The sequence below is a fragment of the Epinephelus fuscoguttatus genome, linkage group LG12 (assembly GCF_011397635.1).
Source record: "Epinephelus fuscoguttatus linkage group LG12, E.fuscoguttatus.final_Chr_v1".
In the NCBI taxonomy this organism is placed as follows: Eukaryota; Metazoa; Chordata; class Actinopteri; order Perciformes; family Serranidae; genus Epinephelus; species Epinephelus fuscoguttatus.
The window spans coordinates 9,891,824-9,912,206 of NC_064763.1; the positions used below are offsets into that span (position 1 = coordinate 9,891,824).

Here is a 20,383-nt window from a genome sequence, read left to right on the forward strand (position 1 = left end):
TATTTAGGTGGGTGCATTTTTTTCTTGATTTACAATCTGTTAAGTCAGAAAAATAAAGGCTTAATTATCTGAGGGGAATGGGTGTCTGCATGTTGGTGTTTTATAACCTGGACCTTACTTTCTCATGTTTTGTGTCTTAAGTGACTAATGGGAACAACAGTTTTTGAAGCTGTTTTCAGTATGAGCGAGAGCGCCGCAGCCAGCAGTGGCAAATTTTGGCTGTAATCTAATCCCTGCGGGCAACTGAGCACAGTCAAATTACATCCTCCAAACGTGCTTGATTTTGCCTATGACAAGCTCAGATTGTTATTTAAATAAACAATGATTTAGCATGTATGGAACAGGTATATTTTTACATCTGACTGGGTGAATTTAAGGTTTATTTCAACCAAACCAATGATAAAATTACAGTTTATTTAAATGGAGTCTGGTGGGTTTGTCAAAAGCAAAGAGGATGACCTCTGTCGAGATCCATTCCATAATGTTGTCTGACCCTTAGAATAGCAATCTAATCCTGTCAGTGGCAAAACAAGCACTTTTAGTAGAGGAAAACTGATGGCGCTCAATTGCCCGCAGGTTTCGCCGCAACTGGCTGCAGCGGTCTTGCTTAATACTGGCCCAATATTAAAAATACTGTTGTTCCTATAAGTCACTTAGACACACAGACATGGGAAAATAGGGTCTAGGCTGACAAATAGCAACGTTACCCTTTAATGGTTGAGAGGAAGCCTACTAAAAAAGTAAAGAACAAAGAGTAAACTATTCCTGTCTTGGACAAACATTATTCAGGGGATTGTGCAGCTTGCTTATTTCAGTATGTCCACTACTTCCTTCTAGATTACACTATTGACAATGCTTGTGTATGAAACAGCATATGCACAACAATGATGTAAAATGTTAAAGTAGTATTTGTTTTTATCTTGTAGGCAGAGCTGCACACAGGGGCCCTGCCTACTATCCAGGCAGTAGCTCTGAGGGGGGAGAAGCTACACAGAGTCTTCCACAACACACTGGATCATCTTGTTCATATCATGAACGGCTTCTGTCTTCCTGAGCCTTTCTTCAGTGCTAAGGTAACACACACCTGGGTACACAACGACATTAACCCCTCTAGCTGGAAGCAGCTCCTTACATATATGCCTCTTTTGTCCGTCCTAGTTGAAGGAGTGGGTGGAAAGGTTGATGAAAACCATGCGCGACCCCTCTTTGCCTCTGCTGGAGCTCCAAGACATCATGACCAGTGTGTCGGGTCGCATCCCTCCCGCTGTGGAGAAGTGCATCAAGAAGGAGATGGCTCAATATGCTAGCAACATCACGTCTGTGCTCTGCCAGTTTCCCAGCCAGCAGGTGCCCCAGCAACACATACACACATAATGATAAACAAACCCACAGAATCCTTTTTAATAATACCCTGTCATTAACAGTAAACTAGCCTCACTGTTCATTATCTCTGTGCCATTAATAGAAATGCTTGGTTTTCATGGTTTCCTGGTTTTCAGAGAACAGAGTAATTAGTTACGTATAAATATAGAGCACATCTTCAGTGCTGCCATATTAGATCATCTACAACACGGCAGTTTCCAGTCATGAATTGCTTCTAAAAGTTTTTTTGCCAGTGAGATTTCTCAACTCTAGTGTCAAGTTACACTCAAGATTTCTACAAAAAAAAGTGTCCACCTCCTCTTGACTTTTTGCACAGTTTCTTGTGCAAGCAAATTATTTCAAAGTATATAACTGGTGAATTGTGTTTAAAGACATAGTTGTGATGTTTCTAATATCTATACTTTATAATTCAGTCCGTAATGACAAAAGGTAGGTCTTCCAACAATTTCATGGACTATTTAAACAGTCCACTGGATTTGATAAGTTATTAGTGGTAAAACATTTTGGACACTTTCATATATTCATGCACAGTTTATAAAGAGCAAAGAAAGGCCATCACACTAATGTTAAAGTGAAAGGGCGTTATCACACACCTCTAACTATATTTATCTCTAGAATATCACTCTCTGAGGGGTCATCAGTGCCACTGGGATTAAATGCTTATAAATCTGCATTGCAATTGGATTAAATTCTTATATTGTTTATCTTTCCAGATTGCAAACATCCTTGACAGCCATGCTGCTACTCTTAACAAGAAGTCAGAGAGAGAAGTCTTCTTCATGAACACACAAAGCATCGTTCAGTTGGTGCAGAAGTGAGTACAGTACTCTCAGTATAACACACATTTTGGGTCTTAAGGTGTACTGTTAATCTGACTGATGGCAGTGGCAGACTGCATAGACCAGCGTGTTGAACATAATAAATCTGGAACAACCTCCTTGGCAGACACAAAGTTTAAAAGGCCTATACTTTAATTTGCTGCATGATGTCATCTTACTTGTAACACTGAGATTAATTTATGGCACACTAGTTTTGTTCCTTGTCTCTACCTCTTCTGTGCCAAATTACCACAAAGCTGTATTCTTCTTTGTGTAAAGCCAGACTGTGTTTGTCTCCCAACAGGTATCGCAGTGGGATCCGAGGTCACATGAAGGCGGTGGTGATGGACTTGCTCAGACAATACCTGAAAGTGGAGATCCAGTTTCAGAATGGTGAGGGACAGTGGCAACACCCCTAATTATTGGTTTCTAAGGTTCATTCTGGTGACATGTTGCCACATGCAAGAGTAATGTGGGTTTTGGCTTTGCTGTTCTTCAAGTTTTTCAGTAGAATTGCACTTACATATTCTGTCCACTTGGTGGAGCTATTTCACAATAAACACCTCAGAATTTGGTCTTTGATATCTAAAGTTCTCACATGTTGGTTTGTTAACAGGACACTATGACAAGTGTGTGTTTGCACTGCGTGAGGAAAACAAAGGCGACATGGCCAATGTGCTCAACTACATCTTCTCCCATGCTCAAGTCACCAAGAAGAACCTGCTGGTTACGATGCTGATTGTGAGTGTCTGTCTTTGCTGAGTCAGAACTTAGGTGTTTTTAAGATATCTAGCTAGTGGTGTTATGTAATGATATCATCTCCTGTGTGTAGGACCAGCTGTGTGGCCGTGATCCCACACTGACAGATGAGCTGATGGCCATCTTGACTGAACTCACCCAGCTCAGCAAGACGACCAACGCCAAGGTGGCACTGCGAGCCCGACAGGTCAGATGTGGATGCTTTATGCTCTATTTAGAAAAAATGGCAGCCTCAAGTCCCCTCTCGTTCACATTCATATTTGACCAATTTACCCATATAAAATTTTTGGGGTTGACTATTCAGTTAGTCTTATAAATATGTTCAGGTAAGATCAGATTAAATAGGAATGGCAGACATAGATAGGCCTAGGAATCAGATTGAAAAACTTGTCCAATTTTCAAAAGCAGACCTTCCCCTGTTTTTGAAAATTGGACCAGTTTTTCAATTCATGATCTCTGGTGAGAGTTTCACCACAAGATGTCACTGTCTACTCTTTAATTTCATGGCAGAAAAACAAAACAATAGAAAAAATTAGAATTAAATGCATGGTAATGCTCATAAACATTTTAAAGCTAGAGCCAAGAGAAGTGTAAAGACATGGACACTTTCGTAAACTGTGGAGCAAGAAGTGTGATATAACTCATACTATATTTCATCCATCGTTTCTACTCAGGTGTTGATAGCTTCCCACCTGCCCTCTTATGAGCTACGGCACAACCAGGTGGAGTCCATCTTCCTCTCTGCCATTGATATGTATGGACACCAATTCTGCATCGAGAACCTGCAGGTAGGCAATAAACAAGCTTATCTAACGCTCTTAAAAGAAGAGAAAGTTTTCAAGATGACTCATTACCCGTCTTCTTTTTTTCTAGAAACTGATCCTGTCAGAAACATCCATCTTTGATGTTCTGCCCAACTTCTTCTACCACAGTAATCAGGTTGTCAGGATGGCTGCCCTTGAGGTGAGAGACACAATGATCTCAATCCACAAATCACTTTACCTTTTATTTAATTTTTATTGAATGTTAAATTGCACACGTTTCACATGTCAAACTAATGTTGTCTACGGCTTTATCTCTAATAACCGCAGGTGTACGTTCGCAGAGCATACATTGCTTACGAGCTTAACAGCGTTCAACATCGACAACTGCGGGACAACACATGTATTGTAGAGTTCCAGTTCATGCTTCCCACATCACACCCCAACAGGTATAAGTCACATCGAATGCCAGCAACGCTCACGTGCTGTGCATTACCTTTCCCGCTGCTCCTCCCATAAAGGGATAGTTTGGATCTTTTGAAGAGGGTTTGTATGAGGTACTTATCCAAAGTCAGTGTATTACATACAATAGATAGCGGACGGCGCGCCCCTTGTGTGTAATGTGCTGCTGTAAACAGGGGAACCAGCAAAACGTATTTTGGTCATCTAAAAAAAAATCAATATCGGTTTAAGTCTATGCTTCAGACAGGCCTGTCCGACGGGGAAGCCATTAACGGCTTTAGTTCTCCCTCTATGCTCTCTTCAACGCCATCAGACTCCACTGACAAAAACAGTAGTTTTTGCTTGCTACCATTGCCTCAATCAGTTAGTTTGTGTTATTGTGTGACATTGGTAAATCTAAACTAACCCTGGCATTGAAGAGGGTGCTATAATGACCTCAGTAACCCATCAGAAAATGCTGTCTGGAGGCAAGATAAAACAGTGAAAATATTCTAAATATAGTCTACAGTTGAAATGATATTATTTTTTTTAGGTGGCTATAAAACATTTTGCTACTGCCCTGTCCACAACATACATTGCTTAGCTTCTGTGTTGGTAGTGTACTGTTGGCCTGTTTCTCCAAACTGGGTGCCAACTGAAATCTACTGTATGTAATACACTGAATATGGATAAGTACCTCACACAACCCCACTTCAGGAGATCCGAAGTATCCCTTTAAACGGCACTATGGACAGGGATCAATATTAATAATAAGAATGGCTATAAAGTGAGCAGAATTTTCCATTAGTGGTAGTGATGCTGGCAAGTTGGCAGCACCAGCATGCAGCTTCATGTTATTTGAGTATATATCTTAGCAGCAGCATGTGCAGCTGTCATTTATTGTTCCTGCTCACTGCTTTATTCTTTAGAATTATCAGCATCATTTGGTGGCTCCTCAGTTTTTCATGCCTGTTGTTCAATTGCCCGAGTGTTTGTAACATAGGTGGAGCTTTGCTGTGGTTACACAAAACATATCACTCAATTTGAAAAAACACTGCAACAGTGAACAGTGAAGAGCTTGAGTTTTCTTCACAATCTCACATCCACGGTGCCACGGTTCCTCTCACACCTTCCCAGCTATGTGTCATTGTTCATTGTTGTTCTCCATGTAAATGCTCCTCATGTGCAAAAGAAGGTATTTTGTAAGACTAAAAATACTGTTCTTGGCTTGTTGAAAGTATGTGAGTGCCATCAGCAAAAAGAAAAAAAGTCTCATGTCAGTCGCACTTCATCATAAGTCCTGAATGAACACGGGGGCGCTCTTTCGCCATGTAAAACTTGAGACTCAGAGAGAAACCTTAGACAAACTCTGGATTTGTCTTGTACACGCCCAGCATTTGAAAAAGCCTGTACCAGACGAAGAACTGTGGCATTTATGTTGCACTTCTGCATCCCACCCGTGTGACTGTGTTCAGTTTGTCTGCGTGTGAATGTGTGTATCATTGTATTTGCTTGTCGTCGCTTTGCTGTGTTGGGTTCAGCTTGTTTACGCAGTTAGTTGCAGCAATCCTTTGAATGCAGCCGTGCACGCATTTGATTACATGCTTGAGATTGTGTGTGAATTAACCTTCATGTTTGGCTCATCACTGTGGACTAAAGACAGCATGAGATTGTGAAATGATTTCTCTGTGTTCAGAGTATACCTCGGGACAAGGAGGCTTTAGGATCACATAATGCATGTTGTAAAGGGAGCAGTCAGGCAGTGAAATGTGTGTTTACAGCTAGAAATACATTTTCACTTTATTCTATCCTCAATTTTTGCATTAATTGCATTCATTTAGATATCGATCAGTGCAAAACAAATTGAACATGTCAAAGGACACACACACAACAACACACATACACGCATTGCTACACTTGACTGTCTCCCTCTCCTGATGCCTGCCACTAACCACTTAGTAATCAATGTTGTTTGATTGCAGAGGGAACATCCCCACTCTAAACAGGTATTGTAAACATTATTTTCATTGCATAGACTACTAGTGACTGTAGACTAGCTAGCTGCATGGTCAAAGCAGTAATTCAAGTTTTAATTAATTTATCTGCTGATGAAGTCAACAAATTGTTTGGTGCGTTAAAAATTCCCAAAATGAAACTACTCAAGCAACTGGGATTTAATCTGACTGAGAAACACGATGTTTTCTAATTTTACTGACAGCAGCATGGGCCTTGGCATTCAGCCTCTCTGTCAAACATTTTTTGAGTCCTTGTATGTGTGTGTGTGTGTGTGTGTGCTTGTGTCTCTATGAAAGAGTGTTATATTCGAAACTATCGTATGTATGTGCTTCAATATCGTGGAGATTTGGAATAACTTGGGATGCGAGGTGGTGTAAGATCATTCAGATTACACGTTGGAGAAATGTTTACACCAGTCTGAATCTCCTCAACTGAAACCTGTAACTGTCCTGCCAGGAGAATGTCTGCTCCCATCCTGAACATTGTAAAAGCCGCCGACACTAGATTACAGGAAACTAAACCCCAGGACCTTAACGCACAAGATAGTAAATCTAAGGATGATAATGCGGTGAAGACAAATGCCTCAGATTCGGAATCTGTGGACAGGTTTGACACACAAAACCTCTTAAGTGCTTTCAGTGGGTGTAACTTCTGGGACAGCTTCTTACAATCGAAGGACTAACACCCGACAAACTGAAACTGGATATTTCAAGGGTCTTTCTGGTGGTTTTATGTTTCCTTGTTCCTGTGAAAGGAATATCTTCTTTTGTTTTAATTTGACTAACACGTGGTCTGTCAGAAATCCCTTACATACTTTATAGCTGCTTTCACTGTGTTCACATGTAATGGTGTACTTTTGTTACTACTTGCATTTTGTAATTTGAACCTCATTCAGTTTTTATACCAAAGAGTCCCCTTCAATAAGCACATAATTGTGCGTGTTTTCACACATTTAATTATACCCCAGCATTTAAAATTGCTGAAAAACTAAGGGATCAAAACTGTTGTGAGGTTCGTAAGGGTGGATGGGGGTCATCTTCTCAGAGACATTCTAGCGGTGTAGTAGATTCCCATTCTAATTGCTCTCTGTTGATATCCTAGGATGTCATTCTCATCCAACCTAAACCACTATGGCATGGTGCACGTGGCCAGTGTCAGCGACGTCCTGCTTGACACATCCTTTACACCACCTTGTCAGCGCATGGGAGCCATGGTCGCTTTCCGCTCCTTCCAGGAGTTCACCAGGTTAGTTCCTTATTTGAAATGCTTAAAGGGGAACTGTGCCCATTTTCGAAATTCATACATTATTACTATCGTCTGAGACAGTCCAAAAATATTAGTAAACCCAAACAACCCTCCCAAATCCAGAAGCTAGGCTACAAAAACTCCACTTTGTTATGTCATCAACTATAAAGTCTTGAGCTGTACCACAGATAGTGAATTGGATGTTATAGATAACACACCGAAGCTGAAAACATAATGCCAGTGCATCATATCCAAGCAGCAATCTCTGGGGATAAAATGAAGCCAGCACTGAAGTGCCAAAAACTGCAGTTCTCTGAATGGCCACTTGAGGCTGGCTCCGGAAGCCAGTCACTCCCATTGATCCCGTGTTAAAATGCCCAACTTAACAACAAAAATAAACAACGTTAACAGTCTTGTACAAATAACGCTTCTATAGTCTCTATAGTCAATTTCCCCATTAATGGCAACTGTAAGGGGGCGATGATTTTTTTATATAACTCACCCGCTTACATTTATTAAGGCTGAAAGTAACGCATAATTAAAAGCGGGTCACTTTGAGTGACAGGCTGTCTTATGATAGTGTCCTTGTCTTCTCGGGCAGATCCACCCCTCACTTCTCCATAGTGCCAGCTTCTCGCCCAACCATGGTCACTTCTAAGTCCAAAAAACAAGGTGGCAATGGTGGGAATAACAAACTTGAGGCTTCAAAACAGGAGTTCACAAACCAGTGGGTGACATCACTGTAGCTATCTATACCTCTGCATTAGTTTGAAATCAAGTGTGGACACCTACTACTTAAACTTGATTTCTCACCTGAAGAGCTAATAATAAGTCTTTATAATGATGGGGTTGTGGGTTGTATAGCTTAGGATATTTCTTGACACACGAGAGACAGCAACAGCAGAGGTGAGAAGAAAAGTCGAGCTGCCATGGGAGCTGGGATGTAAAAACTGTGAGTAAGAAGGGCAAAAAAAGTGTTTTGTCAGGGGCAGTGAGGCTGGAAATAGGACTGTGTTGCTGGGCATCCAAGAGCGCCGGCATGTGTCAAGCTGCTGTCGGTGTGGGGTTGAACATTAAAAATGATATGGGTGGCCGTTTGACATGCACCATTCTGCGATGGTGTGTTTTTGTGATGAGTATATGGGTACATTTTCTATTTCAGAATTGAGATCACTATAATACAGTAAAACTAATTTGGGTATAAAAAAGAAAAACATTCTGTGGATCCACAAAATCAGTCGCCCATGCATTGTCTATGGAACAACTACAGACTTTATACCATATGACATCACAAGTTTTGAGAGAGGGTAGCTCATTTTCACAAGTATTGATTGAACTTTCCCATGCCATGGAAATAACACTGGAAATCTGAATTTAGGTGGTGTTCCACTTTAACTTTGATGTCTTTTGTTGCCAGGTGAAGATAATATTTTAAGAGTGATTAATGTCATGTTTGTTTTCTTCTCCACAGGAACATAGCCGACGTGTTAAGCTGCTTCTCTGACTCTCCTCCCCCAAGTCCAACCTTCCCAGAGGGAGGTAATCCTGTCCTGTATGGCGAAGAGGACAACAAGGTGACGAGAACAGACTGATATTCACAGGCCGGTCATTGACCTGTGTGACAGTGTACCTTAGAATGAAATGTGTAATTGCTTTGTCATCCAGAGTGTCCAGGATGAGCCTATCCATATCCTGAATGTGGCTATAAAGACGGACAGCGACATTGATGACGAAGGCCTGGCAGGCATATTCCGAGAGTTCACTCAGTCAAAGGTTGGATTTCAGCAGAGACATTAACTTTTTTTTTTTTAGAAAGCTCAGAAAGATCTTCTCGTCCTGACATTTTTGCCTTTTCCCACTCCAGAAATCTCTGCTGTTTGAACACGGCATCCGTAGGCTGACTTTCCTCGTGGCCCAGAAGGTGAGCCTAATTAATACTTACTAGGTCAGCTACCTGTCTCCACAATGTGTTGCCCTGCATGTCACCAATTCAACCGCCCTGAATAGCATGTCTCAAAATGTTTACAAATGAATTGTTGTGCATCTTTCTGTTTGTATTTACTAATATTTTATTGCTTTGTTTATATGGAATGACATCACTGTGGCAATTGCAATAATTTGCATTTGAAATTTAGCTTATTGTCCTGTTTGTCTTTGTATCTCTTTCTGCATGCCTTGCTTTTGCTGCATTTATGATGACAGGATTTCAGGAAGCAAGTCAACTGTGAGGTGGACCAGAGGTTTCATGTAAGTAGAGGAAACGCAAAGGAAATGAGGACGGGTGGCTCTTTGATTTGATTTATGGGATAAGTATCAATGCATTTGATTAAAAAAAAAATCATACATGCCCTTTCAAATATCCAGACAGTCAGTTGCACTTGCACTGTACCTGTTTTAAAATACTGTAGACAATCCACAGGAGGTAGGTTAATGAGATCGAGCAGACATGGGCTTTATCCAGCAGTGACTGCTTGATCTTTCCATGACAAGCCATAGGGTTCAACTCCCTGGTTTCAAGAGGAAGCTTACTCAACTCTGTTGCGCTAGTGTAAATAAAGGTAACCTAACCCACCATTGTGCTGAATCGATAAATGTTTGGGTTAGCCACAGTTAGTTTTCAGAGCTACAGTTTAAAGATGTCGTTAAAGCCCCAGGACTGTGAACTCAATGCATAGATTTTGTCACCATTAAATGCCTTTTTAAGTAACTGCAGTAATGAGAGCACACAGTTTTAGCATGGATAGCAAAGGAGGAATTGAACCCACAATCACAGCAGTGTTGTGATACGCTCTGTCTATTGTGCTGTTGTACACAGGGCTGCATTTATCCTTCCAGGTCTGACCCGTTATCAACAAAACACCCACTAGCATCCCGATGATAATGACAGGGATTTAAAACAGGATTAGATTTTGAGAAATGCCCCGTTCTTTGCCTCTGCTGTCATTTTTGACAATAGGCTTTGATTTCTCTTTTGATGGCACCGCAGTCTCTGATGAGAGCTAATCACGCTAACCCGTGTCACCGTCATTATGTGGCCCTTGTTACACCGAGGGGTTTTTCAGTAGTCTGCATGCTCATCTTAAAATGCTTTCTTCTCGTTTCACTATATTGTAGAATATGATGTGTAATCACAGTTCCTAATCATGGCTGTGGAGGTTTCCAGTGTGTGCACTATTGCAGTCCTCTTTTTATTGTAAAGGCTGTGAGCAGATGAGAGCGTCCCCAATCGGTCTGGCATTGTTTTGGCAAGTGGGACACTTCATCTGATAACGTCAAACGGCGCTACCAGGCATTATTCAGAAGATCAAATGTCTCTGAATGAAAGGAAATGTATTATTCATTAGCATAGTGAGTGGTGTTATATATATATATATACAGCCTATTACCATTATTATGTGAGCAGGCTGCCTCAGTCAACACACAGTGATTCCCTGATAGATAAATGACAGTATAAGGAGCATACAGCCCACTGCATGTAGAACAAGGTCCTGATCATCACTGCATAATACTTCATACTTACTGGTATAGCAATTTTAGCAAAGCCCAGCTTAATGTCACCTGCTGTGGTTTATAGTGAGTACATGTCTACACTGATTTGGTATTCTTAACACTGCTGTGCTTGCAGATGTGTTTTTGTTTTGAAGGCATTGTTAATTTCTTTTTGTTCTGTCTATCTCTGTCTCACTATCTTCCACACAGAGAGAGTTCCCCAAATTTTTCACATTCCGTGCCAGAGACAAGGTGAGTGTGTCTATACATACATCAGATTATTGTGACATTAAAAATAAACCCACATATTTCAAAATAAAACCGATTGACTGACTTTTTGCTGGGAGACCATTCAAAACTATGTTGTGGTTATATGAAACAACTTTTAACCCCCCCTGGCAGTGCTGAATTTCACTCTATCACAATCAGTGATGGCTCTTCCTCTCCGTTACCCCTGATAGTTTCACTACAATGACACCGCCAAAACTCATTAAAGTAATGAACTCTTTAATTATGTCTCCCATTTAAGAGAAATGACACCCATTAGCAGCTTTCTGAGAGTGAGATTGCCCATAATTTCATTTACTTAATACAGTGTGTGGCTCACAGGCATCTTTTTACTCTTACATCAGCTCGGTGCTCCTAAAATTGCCAATTTGAAGTACTTCCGTTAATGGAGGGGATGATGGCAGGGAAGCCTGACGCCTCAAGTTTTACAGCAGAGTCCTTGTTTGTTTGTTTGTTGTGTTTCTGTTTGTGATTGCGTCTGTGTCCTCATTAGTTTGAGGAAGACAGGATCTATCGTCACTTGGAGCCGGCACTGGCATTCCAGTTGGAGCTCAACCGCATGCGCAATTTTGCCCTGACTGCCATCCCATGTGCCAACCACAAGATGCACCTGTACCTGGGTGCAGCCCGTGTGGAGGTGGGCACAGAGGTTACGGACTACCGTTTCTTTGTGCGAGCCATCATCCGCCACTCAGACCTGGTCACAAAGGTAAGAAAATGAAGGGACAACCTCAGCCATCCCTTTTAAGTTTCAAGGTTCTGGATTCTCCAACATAATTCTTTATATCCTTTTCTTTGATTTTACACTTGAATCTTACCGGCCCTGTTAACATTTTTTTTCCTGTTCCTTCATTAGGAGGCCTCCTTTGAATACCTTCACAACGAGGCCGAGCGTCTGCTGCTGGAGGCCATGGATGAGCTGGAGGTGGCTTTCAACAACACGACTGTACGAACCGACTGCAACCACATCTTCCTCAATTTTGTCCCCACAGTCATCATGGACCCATCGAAGGTTTGTGAAACTATCACACACACATGCATCTCTGATACGCAGTCAGACCACAGCTCACAGTGTTATTAATGAGTTTGCGTCCTCTACAAACTTCAGATTGAAGAATCTGTGCGCTCCATGGTGATGCGTTACGGCAGTCGTCTGTGGAAGCTGCGCGTCCTGCAGGCCGAACTGAAGATCAACATCCGCCTGACTCCAACAGGAAAGCAAATCCCCATCCGCCTTTTCCTCACCAATGAGTCAGGCTACTACCTGGACATCAGCCTGTACAAGGAGGTCACTGATTCCCGAACGGGACAGGTGGGGCCCAAAGATCGACAGGTGGGGCACTCATACATCTTCCATCTCATCCGCATATTGTCCAGTCGGTGGGTAAGGGCTTCAGCTCCATCCTGGAAACATCAGCTCCCAGAGTGCTTTTTACCAGCCTCTCTTGTTGTAACAAAGATGGGGTCTGTCATTTTTTTATAGAGTAGAATATAAAAATTCTGGCTTTAAGATTGATTTCCAGTATGGTGTTGTGCTCTTAGCCTGCTGGACAATTCTTTTAGTAATGTCCTCTCTCCTCGCAGCTGATCAGGTAAGTTACGCTTCATCCATCCATCCATCCATCCATCCATCTCTCCATCAACCACCCACAGGCATGTGACAGTTGTTGACTTTGGTTTCTTTTTGAAAATTCTAAACACAAATGAGAAAAATCTGTTGCATTTCCTGCAGTCATTTTACAAATTGATTGAACTTGAGTTTTAAAATAACCAAAGTCTAGCTGCAAGATAATGTGTGCTGGAATGGTGTGGAATGCTCTGGGATTACAAGGACATGCTGTTGAGCTTTCATTTGTGATTGGAAGTGCCTGCATAAACCATAGCTGCACTGACAACATTGTAGCACTTAGTGTAGGTCACTACTGAATGCTCCTGTCTGTCTGATAATGTCTGACGTTTTAGCGTGATGTCCAGGCTGTTACCACTTCTTGTGTACATTGTTCTTAAACGTCTGACTACTGTGTGAACTTCTTCATTATGTTAATAAGAGATTGTTAAATCACATACTTTGTATTGGTTAAGGTTGTAGAAGTGGGTATCACAGATGCTCATTATCATCATCACTGTCAATGTCATGATATTTTGGCAGGGTTGCAGAAGAGGTGAGTGTATCTGTAAAGTGACTCTCTCTGTCCCTTTTTGTTCAGATCATGTTCCAAGCGTATGGAGACAAGCAGGGTCCGTTGCATGGCATGCTCATCAACACGCCCTACGTGACCAAGGACCTGCTGCAGTCTAAGCGCTTCCAGGCGCAGTCTCTGGGCACCACCTATGTCTACGACTTTCCAGAAATGTTCAGACAGGTACAATACAAAAATGAATGGCTGGTGATGCTGAGCATTGTGCTTGGCTTATGATGAGAAATACTGATTGGCCAAATTATGTTGATGGAATCATTTTGTGCTGACTGTTTAATTTCTTTTCCCAGGCTCTGAAAAAGCTGTGGCACTCTTACCAGGCCTATGCCCACCTACCTAAATGCCCTCTTCCTTCTGAGCTGCTCACTTTCACAGAGCTGGTTCTTGACGCCCAAGGTCAGCTAGTGCAGATGAACCGACTGCCAGGGGGCAATGAGGTTTGTTTTTGTTTTTGTTTTGTTTGTTTGTTTGTTGTTACTTTGATACATGAAAACATTTAAAATAACACCTGTTTGTCATAACATGCATTTTTCTTGTCTATCCACACTCTTTCAAATGTGCAGTTTCCCTCACAGGCTGTAGGTGTCCCTGTGTTTCTTTGTCAGTTTTTTAGTGTGGTTTTTAAATATTTTATTGTTGTATGGCATCACTGAAAGCGCATTAAAAATAACACTTATGTCTTGTTATTCCATTTAAGGACAAAGTGCTGCAGTCTGAATCAAATCAATGACATTAAACTGAATGTATAAACAGTGTGTTTATGTTACAGAATTTAAAGATACTTTGTATTTGTTAAAGTGCATCTGTACTGTTTATACAGATTGGTATGGTGGCATGGCGGATGACCCTGCGCACGCCAGAATATCCAGCGGGACGTGAGATCATCGTCATAAGTAACGACATCACGCACAAGATCGGCTCATTCGGGCCTCAGGAGGACGTGCTGTTCTTGCGGGCCTCCGAGATGGCACGAGAGAGCGGCATTCCTCGGATCTACATCGCAGCCAACAGTGGCGCCCGCATTGGGCTGGCAGAGGAAATCAGACACATGTTCCACGTGGCCTGGCAAGATCCAGCTGACCCCTATAAGGTCAGTCACATAACATTGTATTTGTGGGATTCCCTTTCAGAATGTTGTGTTACTGATTTAAACCCCAAATTCATCAACTTAAAGTTTCAAAACACAAATATCCTCAGAAATATAATTTTGTCAGTGCATTGTTTATTTTACTGGTAATCACTGAATGTCTTTTCCTTAATGGATGTCATTACTTCAGACACCAACTCAAGAAATATATCACTATGATGTCATACTGTAGCCAGAGTACAAAAAAAGGTGGAAACGGAGTATGCAGGATGGTAGGAAATCTAAGGGCTATGACTCACAGGGATTACTTCTACATACGTTTAACACATTATTTGAGACACGTTTAATATAAACACCCTTCATTCTAACACCACAAGACACATAGAGCACCTTAAACAACAGCGGTAATATAGTAAATATTAACAGAATATGCAAGGGAGGACAAAAGCCTAAAAGGTTTATCCAAGGTCTTCCTTGTTTTGATACAGACAATCAGATAAAAGAAACTTAGCCTGAACACAGTTTTGAAAACCACATAAATTCATTACTCTATAACAAAATGTCACATACAGATAAGAAAAGTTATATGAAGCTTAATAATTATAAATAGAATAAACAAGTAACTCAAAAGAATATAGCTAAGATTCGAAGATTTTTTCAGTTTTTTGAAATACTGGCAAGGACTGACCTGGAAGCTGATTAACATTGTTCCATGTTATGGGTCCAATATAATTTACAGAAAATTGACTGAGGCGGGTTTTAACAAGGGAAATGTGAAGGTGACTATGCTGTCTGGTCTGCAAAGAGTGAAGAAAATATTTCCCCAAAAAATTAGGCGAGCTTTTAATCATTTGGTGGCTTTTTTATACAGACTCACAAGTTTGCAATCTATTGATGTCATTTTATGAAACAGTGAGGCAGATGGCTGCCTGAAGCTAGAAAATGCATCAACATACCTGCCTTGCTCCATTTTATCTTTCTTCTTTTCTTTTTTCTTCTTCTTTTCTCGCCTTCTCAAAGATCCAACTTTGTAGTTTTCTGCATATGTGTCTCTGTCTGTCATCACTAAGCAGTCATTGCTATATTCCCCTGCAGGGTTTCAAGTATCTCTACCTCACACCTCAGGATTACAAGAAAGTTTCAGCCCTGAACTCTGTGCATTGCGAACATGTGGAAGATGAGGGAGAATCCAGGTACATCTTTTTATTACATTAACTTTGTATGTGATAAAGTGAATCTGCAAGACGCTGTAGTATCAGTCAAACATGCAGGACATCACAGTTTAAAGCCCATGAGATTACAGAGGTGTGAATGGAAGAGAAAGCTATCAGAGGGTCACGTCTGGCTTTGAGTGAATATATGTGTTGTCATGCAGGTACAAGATCACTGACATCATTGGAAAAGATGAAGGTCTGGGTGTGGAGAATCTGAAAGGGTCTGGGATGATTGCTGGAGAATCCTCTCTGGCTTATGAGGAGATCATCACCATGAACCTAGTGAGACTGAAATGGGCGCACTTGTGTATAACAAACACATGCATACACATAGCCTGCTCCTCAGCTTTGAGCTGTACACTTGTGTGCGATCTTTCAAGAACAAAGACTTGCTCTATACAAAGACTTGATTAGCTCGCGAGCCTTAACATGATTGTGTTGACCCACAGGTCACGTGCAGAGCCATAGGGATTGGGGCCTATCTGGTGAGGCTCGGACAGAGAACCATTCAAGTGGACAACTCTCACATTATCCTAACTGGAGCTGGGGCACTCAACAAGGTGAAATGATCTACTGTGTAAATGCATAAACAAAACTGCAGACTCTGAGATACTAAATGGCACGTCATGAATGATGTGTTTAGATATATATATCAAAGTAAAGAAATTAGAAAAGTGTGCCATGATTTCGGTGCTGTTCCAACTGGGTGATCAGGCCTCCTCCCGCCTCGTTCTCTTCTACTAGGATTCCCTCTCAGATCGCGGCCACGAGCCTGCCTGCCACTCACAGTGGAATAATTGAAAGCGAACCATGAAGTTATATTTGCATAGAAATAGAGTGACATGCCTGAGGCTGCAGTGCAGGACACCCATATCATTTGTTTTTAATCAAAATGAAAAGTTTTGCTGAGGCAGATTGTTTTCACCGTGCAGTTGATTGGTGTGAGGATGCACATGTGTATATGTGTGTATGCCTTCACACTTCACTACCTCCTTTTGTCTTCCATTCTCTGTCCTTGTCAGTACATTAAGATGACTCCATTTCAAATTAGATGACAGATCGCAACATGACAAATCATGCAAATGGACCCATGATGGCATACCTATTTGCTGGGAGCTCAATTGTTTTTAGATGGCCCCACTGTTTAGCTCAGTTTGCTGGAGTAGACTCATAGAAATGTTTACTGACAAGTGTCAACAGTGTGCAGGGGATACATCACAATACATCCTTTGTTTAAAATCAATTGTCTTCATTTAAAAGTAGCGCTGATTTCACCAGCAGCCCAGGCAAGAAATGGGGTCGTTTTTTTCTGCCTGTTTATCATGTGGTTTCCTGGCTATTAACTGAAGCTTAATGGAGAGCAGTAGGCTGCCACCCAGAGATCATCATTCCATTAGCTGCTGGAAAGCTCTCATATTTTCATGGGGAGTGGATAGTAACTACTAGCATAAATACCCCAGTGAGCTGTTACATCCAGTTTGCCCCTCATTTTCTTCCTCACAGTCATCTCCCTCTGTTCCTCCTCCTATTTCCCCTCCTCTTCTCTCTGCTGTGGAATCTTAATGAAGCCGGCGATGGCCAGAGGCACAGGGGTTTTGTGTATGTCAAGGTGACTGCAATGTTTCTCGGGGCCGCAGGCTTTCCTGACAGCTTTAGGAGAGTGCCCTAGATTTGTAGCCAGATACATAACCATTAATGGTAATAAAGAAAGTAAATGATGGCTGAAAAGGTGAGAGCTGAGGGTAGGGATTGAGCTCCTCTCTGATTTTTATGGAACCATGTCAGGGCTCTGCCACCTGTTCTAGGCTGCTTATGAAAATAGGGTGGGCTGGGAGTGAGATTTTATGGCTTCAGGTTGGCATAGGGGCAGTTTTGAGGGTAAAAGTAGTTTGGTGGCTTCCCTCTCATCGTTGTACAACAGGATTTATCACAATTGGTAGATAGAGATACACTTGACAACAAAAAAGGATGTAAGCCAGCTGAGTTAATTGAGCATTTTGGATACAGAAGAGCATGTGTTAATTCATACCGTCTGTGAAAATCAGAAAATCCCCCAGGAAGAGTGGCAGGTGCCGCCACCCACCTGTGACGGCTGCGGTAGAGAGATTTCTGGCTGCTGATCACCTGTATTGACAAGGCAGCGGGGCCGTGTAATGCAGGACCCCTGCTGTTACCAAGCACGGCTGTCTGTGTGCCATCTCATTGATCCACAGCCCCCCACTCCAGAAGCCTGGCGACAACACCTCCTGTTGTCAGCCGAGGTTGCACAACATGAACATTAACCCTGTTGCCTCCATCAGAGGCCACACGGAAGAGGCATTTAAAGGGTAAATCCACACTAAATTAAAGTGGGCAGCAAACTCCTGCTCCAGTTCTCAAGCAGGTTTCAAGAGAAGTGCTTCCATAGTTTGTGTTGTGACGCTCTAACCTACCATCAAAAGCCTTATGGTGTGTGTCAAAAAAGCCATATTTAAAAGTCAGACAGTCTGGGATTCAACGGTGAAAAGTATTATTTTTAGCATCCTTTTCGCCATGATGTAAAATAAATACCTTTATCTTTTTCCTACCACAGGTGCTGGGCAGAGAAGTGTACACATCCAACAACCAACTTGGCGGCATTCAAATCATGCACAACAATGGTGTGACCCACTGCACTGTTTGTGATGACTTTGAGGGAGTCTTTGCACTCCTGCAGTGGCTGTCCTACATGCCCAAGGTAATGTTCAGCTGTTGTTTTGAGCAGGATGCTGCTTCCTGTAGCACTGTGATAAATGAATTTATCTCTATGTTTATAGCCGTTTGTTTTGTTTTTTGTCATAATAAAATGAAGCTCACTTTGTCTTTTCTTTAGTGTAACTCTAGTCCAGTGCCAATCCTCAATGCCAAGGATCCAATAGATCGGCTGGTAGAGTTTGTGCCCACAAAGACTCCCTATGATCCTCGCTGGATGCTCGCAGGACGTCCCAGCCAGAGTGAGTGTCTAGTCTCACTATCTAGAGAAATATTGTTGTTATTTTTTTGTTGGCAGGTAGGTACAGAATAGTGTAGGTGATTGTAGTTCTGGTAGATACTGTCTGGGTTGTCTGGGTTGTTTTTGTGATGCAAGATCTTTAATAAATATGAAGTAAGATTTTTTTTTTTTAAACAAACATTTGATTACCCCAGTGTATATACCTGGTGTCATCGTTATTCCTCTCAGATTCAACTACTAGTTGATTCAATTTTGATCATCAATTCATCATAAGCTATCTATCAATTTTGTCAGTTAATAAGCAAAATTGCCAAATATTTGCTTCTCAAACTTCTCCCTTGTTAGGATTTCCTGCTTTTTTAAAACTTTTATATAACTGTTAATTAAATACCATAACATTTCTGATTGTTGATTGGAAAAAAGCCCTAAATTGTGTAAGAGAATGGATGTAACCACCATGATGTCACTGATTGGTTTGTTGACTCCCATTCTGAAGCCTCAAGTTTGGCAATTTGGCCACGCCATCTTGGAATTTTGGAGCCAGAAGTGACCATATTTGCATAAGAGGGTTGAGCTAATCCCTAATGCTAGCTTGGTCACCACGATGCTTTTATAGCTATGTTTAACTGTGATAATGCTAATGCTAATTTTTGCTAGCGAATAAAAAAGGTTTAAAACATTAAAACAAAATGTACATACTGGAAAAACAAAACATCCAACTCCTTATAGGGGCATATATAAAAATTCAGTCCCTGTGCAGTTATACGTGAGAAAGTTAGCATTAGAGACCAAAATCATTTCTTGTACCAGGCTGTATACGTGTTCATTTCTGCTACAAAGTTGGGCATTTTAACATGTGGATCTACAGGGATTGACTCGCTTTTGCAGCCAGCCTCAAGTGGCCATTTGAGGAACTGCAGTATAGTGTTGCCTTCATTTTTAGGCCCCAGCGGTCGCTTCTTAGACAAAACAAGCAATTTTGAGGCATCAAATTGGGCTCTGGGAAACTGTAACTGATATTTTATTACCTTTTTGACATTTTTCAGACAAAATATATGATGTTAATGACTAAACAATCATCCAGTTAACAATAATGATTGCTATTTGAAGCCCTACATGTAGCCATACAGCCATTCTCTGCTTAAAACTGAGACAGTGGGGTGGCTACATCAAATTTTGAGTTGCACTAAAAGTTGTATTGTGTTATATAGCATCCTGGTTGTACTTCAATGATGATGATTTATGCACTTTCACTTTTACCCATTTCCTCTACTAATCATCTTCACTCTATTTTTTAGCAGCAGTTGTAAAAAGCTACACTCTAATTTCTTTGTGTTATTTGTAAAATAAATACAAAGATTAATCATTTAATGCTAATTTTCCCAGGTTCAGAGGATGAAATAATGTATTACCAGAGAGAGAGACTGTTAAGAAACTAAGAGAGTAACATTAAAGCCTGGCATTATGCTGCTAAAGGCAAGATCGAGATAGGACCAAAATGGATCCAGCATGTTTTACACTGCAGGTCAGGACTGAGCAGGTTCCACATCAATGTAATTACAGCTTGGGACAGCAAAGAGATTGGGGGACCGTGTGGGAAGCTAGTCAACGTCTCTGGTAGTGATGAGTGGCGAGGCTTAATTGAATGGTAACCTCATAGGCTGGGCATGTTTCTCAGGGTATGCAGGCAGAAAAAGAGCTGAGCAAGCCTTC

At 41.4% G+C, this 20,383-nt stretch overlaps 1 protein-coding gene across 9 annotated transcripts in view; it reads left to right on the top strand.

Annotated features, from left to right (window-relative positions):
* The window catches only part of acaca (acetyl-CoA carboxylase alpha), a 39,159-nt gene that overhangs the window by 10,658 nt on the left and 8,118 nt on the right, over positions 1-20,383 (top strand). The window contains exons 19-46 of one of the 9 annotated variants that reach the window (XM_049591281.1): positions 927-1,073; positions 1,159-1,347; positions 2,097-2,197; positions 2,506-2,594; positions 2,818-2,942; positions 3,034-3,147; positions 3,635-3,748; positions 3,834-3,923; positions 4,052-4,170; positions 6,145-6,168; positions 6,635-6,784; positions 7,280-7,423; positions 8,895-8,997; positions 9,089-9,196; positions 9,288-9,344; positions 9,626-9,670; positions 11,123-11,164; positions 11,694-11,909; positions 12,057-12,212; positions 12,309-12,512; positions 13,408-13,563; positions 13,689-13,835; positions 14,219-14,488; positions 15,581-15,678; positions 15,861-15,981; positions 16,149-16,259; positions 18,272-18,415; positions 18,551-18,671. In XM_049591281.1, coding sequence (XP_049447238.1) covers positions 927-1,073; positions 1,159-1,347; positions 2,097-2,197; positions 2,506-2,594; positions 2,818-2,942; positions 3,034-3,147; positions 3,635-3,748; positions 3,834-3,923; positions 4,052-4,170; positions 6,145-6,168; positions 6,635-6,784; positions 7,280-7,423; positions 8,895-8,997; positions 9,089-9,196; positions 9,288-9,344; positions 9,626-9,670; positions 11,123-11,164; positions 11,694-11,909; positions 12,057-12,212; positions 12,309-12,512; positions 13,408-13,563; positions 13,689-13,835; positions 14,219-14,488; positions 15,581-15,678; positions 15,861-15,981; positions 16,149-16,259; positions 18,272-18,415; positions 18,551-18,671 — 3,505 coding nt within the window. Of the gene's footprint in view, positions 1-926; positions 1,074-1,158; positions 1,348-2,096; positions 2,198-2,505; positions 2,595-2,817; positions 2,943-3,033; positions 3,148-3,634; positions 3,749-3,833; positions 3,924-4,051; positions 4,171-6,144; positions 6,169-6,634; positions 6,785-7,279; positions 7,424-8,894; positions 8,998-9,088; positions 9,197-9,287; positions 9,345-9,625; positions 9,671-11,122; positions 11,165-11,693; positions 11,910-12,056; positions 12,213-12,308; positions 12,534-13,407; positions 13,564-13,688; positions 13,836-14,218; positions 14,489-15,580; positions 15,679-15,860; positions 15,982-16,148; positions 16,260-18,271; positions 18,416-18,550; positions 18,672-20,383 lie in introns of all 9 variants that reach the window. The other 8 variants (XM_049591280.1, XM_049591283.1, XM_049591282.1 and 5 more) reach the window with 8 other exon arrangements.